The sequence below is a fragment of the Echiichthys vipera genome, assembly GCF_963691815.1.
Source record: "Echiichthys vipera genome assembly, chromosome: 6".
In the NCBI taxonomy this organism is placed as follows: domain Eukaryota; kingdom Metazoa; phylum Chordata; class Actinopteri; order Perciformes; family Trachinidae; genus Echiichthys; species Echiichthys vipera.
The window spans coordinates 11,901,316-11,908,815 of record NC_139831.1 but is presented as its reverse complement, the minus strand read 5'-3'; the positions used below and the strand labels follow the sequence as shown (position 1 = coordinate 11,908,815).

General features: G+C 41.9%; 1 protein-coding gene across 1 annotated transcript; it reads left to right on the top strand.

Moving 5' to 3' along the window:
- The first annotated feature begins 5,436 nt into the window (after positions 1 to 5,436).
- On the top strand, positions 5,437 to 7,118 carry nkx3-2 (NK3 homeobox 2). The gene is made up of 2 exons (XM_083915864.1): positions 5,437 to 5,941; positions 6,659 to 7,118. The coding sequence occupies exons 1-2, from the start codon at positions 5,569 to 5,571 to the stop codon at positions 7,081 to 7,083; spliced, it is 798 nt and encodes a 265-aa protein (XP_083771990.1). The 5' UTR covers positions 5,437 to 5,568; the 3' UTR covers positions 7,084 to 7,118.
- Positions 7,119 to 7,500: the final 382 nt, after the last annotated feature.

Sequence of the window (7,500 nt, the reverse complement as noted above, 5' to 3'; positions counted from 1 at the left end):
CAGTAATGCAACCATTGCTGAGATGTTTTGAATAGCTTCCAGGAAACGCAGGAACTTCTCTCTGCTTGTCTCTTGCTTCCATTTACTGTATTAAGTGTTCTGTCCCAAGGGCTCTTCCATTTAGTGCTCCATCGCATGCAAGGATAATTTCTCTTTGGGAAAGAGGGTTCAATTGTAACTTAGGCAACTAAAAGCATACTTAAAGCTGGCAGTAACCCCCCCGTCCCTTCCCTTTCCTTCCACTTTCCAATGTTGAGGTTGATTAAGGGTGCTATCATGGTGGATCCGATATTTGGTGAGAAATCTAGAGGGCATTTTGGGAGCATTTACTGTAAATGACTCTTGGCAGTGCCCTCTCATGTATTGCTCCATCTGATCACAATTTGGCTCGTATTAGAAGAAAAAAAAGGGGGGGGGCGGGGGGGTTATGGCACACTCTGAGCCTCCTTCTCCATACCAGCACGCAAGAATAAAAAAAATCAAGACCTGTCATAAACACACCCAGGAGAGAGGAGGGGAAACAGAGACGTTGCCACGGTGACTGGCATGTTGCTGCATCAGGCGCGTTTTCTGTTTAAAACATCAGATTGAAGTTACAAGGAGAGGCAGGGAAAAGAGGAGCGGGTGGTGGGTGGAGACGCACGTAACAGTCTAATATGCCATTAAAGTTTATGTCTTTACTGGAAAGGTGGTGGGAATTTCAGCCCCGGTGTTAAATTGGAGGAGAGCAGACAAAGAGTCTGGGGGTATAAAGGAATCGTGTCATTGTAGATCGAAAAAGAAGAGAAAATGCACCTTTTCCCGGCATGGCTATTATCTGGTGATCATCTCATCTTTCCTCGACGGCAGGTCGGCGTCCTCGCCAGCAGAGGGAGACCTCCTGTTCAGAGACAGCAAACAAGTTTCAGTTTTATGTTGACTGTGAACACACAAATGGGTTTATATAAACTGAAAAGTGTCTTTTTCATGTTGATGTTGCAGTTTTGATTTGATCAGTGCCATACAAACAGTTTCCATACATGATTATTAATTTAAATGATTTATCAAGCAAAATTACCATAAATACACAGGTTTCCAGTGACTCAAATATGACGATTTGATGCTTTTCTCTGTTTTCTATAAATGTAAATTGAAATATTTTGGATGTTTTTGTCAAATCAAGACATATGAGGACCCCAACCAAGCCTCTGGGATCATGAAATGTGCTTTCTGACATGTTTATAGACTAAATGAGAATCAACAACAAAACTAATAGGCAGATTAATTAGTAATGAAAGCCTGACACCCTATGTATCTTTCTGTTTATATATAAAAACATACATGTGTGATTTGACATATACCGATCAAATAATGCTGCAATAAAATAATCCATTTCTACTTTTGAAAGTACTGCTATAACTTATCCACCCATTACTACCAGTAATAATAATTACAATTAAAAATACTTCATCCTAATAATAGAAATGCACCATATCCAGGATGTGACAGCTAATGTTATAGCACTCAAGTTCTTGGCATAAGTGCTTGATTTAAAGACAATTTTGTGGTGTATTTCCATTTCGTGGTACTTTATAATTCTACTCCACTACATTTATATAATAGTTCGAGTGGTTACATGTGATCAGTGTATAAAATGAGGCGTCAAACTGTGTATTATTACGAAGTTAAAATTAGCTCCACCTCAACCAACTACAACGTTAAACATATTGTTATCGCTCTGTAATAATATTATAGTACACCGACAGGGACCATCCTGCATAATAATGAGCACTTTTGACACTTTCAGCACATTTTGTTGCTCATACTTTTGTATTTTTACTGAAGGGACATTTTGAATGCAGGACTTGTAACAGAGTATTTTTTGTTGTGTTGCTACTTTAACTTAAGTTATTCATCATCATACAGGAAATGGCTTTTATTAGTAAAAAAAAGAAAATACATTCAAAATGGCACAGTCAATCAGCTGACCTGAAAATATGGTTTTAGATTTGACTGTATTATCCATTAAACTGTTTGTCCTAATTCTAATTAAACATTGTGATTACATTTGCTCGGACGACCTTCAACGTACTCTAAGTGTGACTCAAATCAACGCAGCTGTGTATCTGTTTTAAATGCCCCTGCAGTTGTCTGAATGAAAACCAAGCTGCTGTTTACATTTCCTGCCACTTACAGCTACTTACTGCTTATTACTCTTCCTCGCAGTGTGGTTACTAAAACACAGAGTAACCCGTGGAGCTCTGCTTGACATCACACTGATAGGCGCACACTGCCTCACTTTGTTGGAGAATTGGCAGACAGTTTTATTTATTTTCCATTTTTTCTCAGGGTGAAGCAGACTGTGTGCGGGTCAGACAGGACAGAGGACAGAAGACAACAGCATGCTATGGATAAAATACACAAAGGACACAAAGGGGGGGGGGGGGGGGGATTCTACAATACAAGAGAATTTAAAAAATGTGTGATGTACCACTTGTGTATTGGCCTTGGGTGGAATGAGTATAGTTTTTCTAAAGTGCAGGGTGTGTGAAAATATCCAGACGTTGTCAGTGGTTTGTGCTTTTCCCTTTTCCCAGTTGTGTTTTCACGGCTTTGTGGTGATCCAGGCTTTCATCCTCGAGGTCACATCCAGCCTCCAGACAATGCCACATAATTTCATTCAATTCACTTCCACACAGCAGGACGACACAGTTGAACCAAGTTACAGTGTTTGGGTGATTTACACAAGTGTTTGCAGCAGTAAATACTTTAAATGTCCTGATAGTAACAATAATAATATTGCACAGAGTGAAGTGGATGAAGTGTGTTTTGACCCCAAAGGTCCAAGATGTCAGAGGTATTTTCTGTGGCCACTAGATGGTATGAAAAATGCATGCAAGGGGTTTGCAGAAGGTGACAGGCAGATTAATATTAAAGCCATTTTTATTTGCTTTATCATTCTCATAATGTGCTGTGAGGGGATTCTAACAAAGATCTTCATGAGCTCGGTGATTTACACAACACATTTTTAGGGCATACGTGTTAGAAATCAGGTGACATGGAGGAGAGAAATGATCCATCATTAATATTTAAAACACACGATGGTTTAATTCGCCTTTTCATGGACTTTTACCGGCAAAGTCCACATGAATTAGGCCTCAGGGAATCAGGAATAATGACAAAGCCCTACAGGTTTCAGAAATAAAATAAAGCTTTCCAAAGTAATTATTAAGGGTTAAAAAGTCAGTGAGTCGTTTGTCTTTCAAAATCAGCTGTTTCACGCTCAGGCGCGGTCGGTTCACGCGCAGAAAATACAGAAAAGACCGATGCGAATTTAAATAAACTAAATAAAAACTGCTTCATCGTTCATCTTCGGCACTGACGCGGCTTTCCTTTCCTTTTCGATTTTACACATTTTGACAATTTTAGTTTAAAAAAATAATTCCGGGAGCGAACAGGTTAACAGTAATAAGATTATTCTTTGTATTATAATTATTATGATCATTACTATTGTGCATATTCTCATTCTTATTATAGCATTTTAAAGATGTCGATAATTTATTATTTAATGCCTTATTTTATCCAACACGAGTCGATGCAGCACTGGTCATCAGTACACTTGAATTCATATTATTCATGACAGCCTGATAAATTAACTTAATATTTAATTCTTACGTTAAATAGTCTGCGGATGTCAGAGTTATTTATTACAGCTGGTTAAATGAATGAAGACTCGTGAAGCAGATGGAATAATGCCACATAAACTCTTAGTCATAAGGAATAAAAAATAAATTAAAGTGTATCAGCCTGTCGGTTATAATATAAAGGTATGAATGCCTCTTTTTTACAGGCTAAGAAAGAAGCCAATCAATAAATAGAGGCGGCCTTAAATCAACTTAATAAAACATTTCCCTGGCGCGTGAAGTACAATATATTTTTTAACGTTATTTTTCTATATGTAATCTTAAAATGCATGTGAACGGATTATTATTATTATTATTATTATTATTATTATTATTATTATTATTATTGATTGGTGAATGCAAAAAGCAGAACAGCTGTGGGCTCTGCTCTGTAGACCGGCGACGTGAAAAACGGCAGAGGTCACGATCCGGATCAGCTGCGACAGATGTTTGTCTGCTTCAATCCCCGAGACAGAGCGCCTCATATTTAATAAAAGTGCGGAATCAGATTTAATAAAGCTCCTGTGCGCAACTTCTATGACGTCTGGAGATGAAAACAAACAAGCTTCAGTTTTACGCTGCAAAAAAACGAACTGTGAGAACATTTGTTTCTATAAAAATGGACTTTGCATGGAGTCACATATTTCTGGTAGTAGAAATTGACCTTTGCAGTTGTTTCAGATTTTTCCAATCAAGAGATATTTGTGGATGTGATGTTGCACAAGCCAGATGGTGCTGAAACGAATATAAGGAGTCTGAAACCTATTATCAGATATTTTACCTCGTGTAATGAAGCCGTTTGACATTATAGGCTTTGAGTGAACAGGAGGTGAAATAACGTGTTTTTACTGATATGGTTGCAGCCTAAAGCAAGTATGTGGGTTGTACACAGGCTGAGGCCTACCTGGTCATGGCGATCCATGATGCAGGCTGCCAAGGAAATGACAAAAACGAGCACATCGCAGACTTTAAACGTTTGATCAAACGTAGACAGAGTAAATCAGCGACAGCCTGACGCGCGTTGGTCAGTGCCCAAAAGAAGACCGTCTCATTACGCGTTACGCACCGGACTCCCAGCAGACCTGTTTGGATGGTGAAGGGTTAAGTTAAAAAAAAAAAGAAAAAAGATGACATATCCTACGAATTTGTTGTCCTGGTGTTGCATTCAAGTGATAACGGGAAAATGGGAGACCTGACGTCCCTGTTTTATTTTCGACTTGTGTTGCTGTTAAAATCAGTTCTTTCTGTAATCTCAGACTTTTACGCACGGGGTTACGGCATTACCAGGACAGAACAGTCTGCGCTTTAGCCAAACTCATTTTAAATCATTAATCATAACCAACAAAACATTTAGATATCACAAACCATGCACGGATGCAGTCTGCCCTCCTGATTTGGAAGAACTTTCAGGTGAAATAGTTTGTGTGGTCGCAACCTGCGTGTCAGTTCAGCCTCCTGTGAACCCCCCCACCAAAAAAAAAAAACTTTAACTTTTTCCCACCCGGTTGAAAGCAGCATGACGTAGTTTACAGTGGCCAATCGCGAAACGGCTTTCCTCCTTTCCGGACCAATAGGAGGCGACGAGGAGTGCCTGTCAGTCACAGGTGAGGGTGGATGGTAAAAAAAGTGGGTGAAAAGGGCCGGAGACTGGATCGAGCCCGGGCTGATGGCAGAGCTATGCGGAGGAGCAGCATCGTGCCTGCGGATGTAGCAGAAACTTTCCACGGCTTCTCCCGCGGGGATGCGACCAAGAACCAACACTGGAGGGAAAAACTTAAGCAACAGCATTGCTCCACGGAGGGAGTAGCCTAAAATGTGGATGAACTGACATTTACTCCTCTATCCGGGGCCGGTTAATTACTCTGCTTGGAAGAAACCGAGCAAACTTCGCTTCTTTTTTTTGAAAATGGCCGTTCGTGGCAACTCGCTGATGCCTTTCTCAATCCAAGCTATCCTGAACAAAAAGGACGACAGCCGACACTTGCCAGATTTGGACATGTGCTTCTCCAAGACGGCGTGCTGGAAAATATTTGGGGAGATGAACGGCGGGTCTCGGAGAGATGATGGGGAGGCTTGTGAGCCGACGGATCAGAAAAGCTACGACTCGGACTCGGGACTCAGCGACGACAACGACAGCAAGACTCCGGCCGTGTGCAAGTCGGAGAAAGACGGAGATCCCGCGTCGGATGTGCCGGAGGAAAGTTTGCAGGAGGAGACGGATCACGAGTCTGCAGCTGCGGAAAACGCAAAGAGCGACAGTGAACCCAACAATGCTACGGGTAAGTAGGGCAGAAAGACGAACGTGCAACTGAACACAAAACTAAACTGAAATGTGGATCTCTGAAATAAAATGATAGCATTTGCTTTAAAACACAGTTTACTTGAATAGAAGAGTACTCTTTTGATAGTACAGATTAGTAATACTGCAGGTACAGTTTGACAGAAGCGTAAGGAGTGCCCTGATTGTGTTATTGTAGGATATCAGGCCTATTTGAAAAATCTATTCGCCTTCTGCAACTTTTACGCACGAGCTGTAGTAATGGATACCGGAGGCCACAGTCGAACTTTGTCACCATATTTGTAATTGTTATGGCTTTATTTGAGTTATCAGCGTGGTTTATTCTACAATGGCTCGATTTAACTTTGGACAAAGGTTAAAAACTACCACACTGACGCGGTTAAACGAAGCCCATTTTCTAGATATTAACTCCAACTCTTACTAAATAAACAAATGTTGTGATATTTAGGCCTGTCTCACCATGTTCCACTTAAATTTGGAAACGAAATCATGCAGTGATAAATGGAAGCTCAAACTATCTGCTATAACAGAAAACACCCTTCTCTGCACACTTTTTCAAATTTTACTTTTAAATCCGTCACCTCCAAAAACACGCACCGAACTCACTTGAAATCAGCACCTGTGATTCCAGCTTTATGAAATATTACAAACAAATACAGGAATTGACTTGCGTGTCTTGCCTCTCTCCCTCTCCCAGACTCCAGCACGCTGGACGAGAAGAGCCTGGACCAGCCCAAACAGCGGAAAAAGCGCTCCAGGGCCGCCTTCTCTCATGCGCAGGTCTTCGAGCTGGAGCGTCGCTTCAACCACCAGCGGTACCTGTCCGGGCCGGAGCGAGCGGACCTCGCGGCCTCCCTGAAGCTCACAGAGACTCAGGTCAAGATCTGGTTCCAGAACCGCCGGTACAAGACGAAACGCCGCCAGATGGCCGCAGACCTGATGGCATCGACCCCGGCGGCCAAGAAGGTGGCGGTGAAAGTTTTGGTGCGGGACGACCAGAGACAGTACAGCCCGGGAGAGATCCTGCGGCCCCCGCTGCTCTCCCTGCAGCCGTCCTACTATTACCCCTACGCCTACTGCCTCCCTGCGTGGACACTCTCTGCGTGTGCGGGGAATCAGTGAGAACTCGGTGACTGTATTTATTCTTTTTTTGTTTGTTTGATTCCTTTGCTCCCAGGAAATCAAACTGAACTTCTTTTCTGACAAGAGGAGGAGACCTGAGGGCACCGTTAATCTGCTCACCTGCCTCACGTGTTGTCCAGGCCAGACCAGGGGTCCCCAAACTCTTTCTACATCATCAAATACTTAAAAAAAGACTCATTTCATTTGATAAGACTCTGTCCAGAGGAGCCCCGATAAAAGAAGATATTTCTCATGATTTAGACTATAAAATCGTAAAAACTCTAAGTGAGCGGGACACTGGACCTCCTTATTAAATGTCATGTTAACCTCTGAGGAGTGACAGTAATAACATTAAAGTATTTCTCTCTTTGCTCGGGACCCCCTCAAGGACCTCTGAAGCCCCCTGGAACCCACTTT

Excerpts from the sequence above, each read along its gene's own strand:
- nkx3-2 (XM_083915864.1), top strand. The coding sequence starts at position 5,569 with ATGGCCGTTCGTGGCAACTCGCTGATGCCTTTCTCAATCCAAGCTATC. Across the intron at positions 5,942-6,658 it reads TGAACCCAACAATGCTACGG|ACTCCAGCACGCTGGACGAG; the intron begins GTAAGTAGGGCA and ends TCCCTCTCCCAG.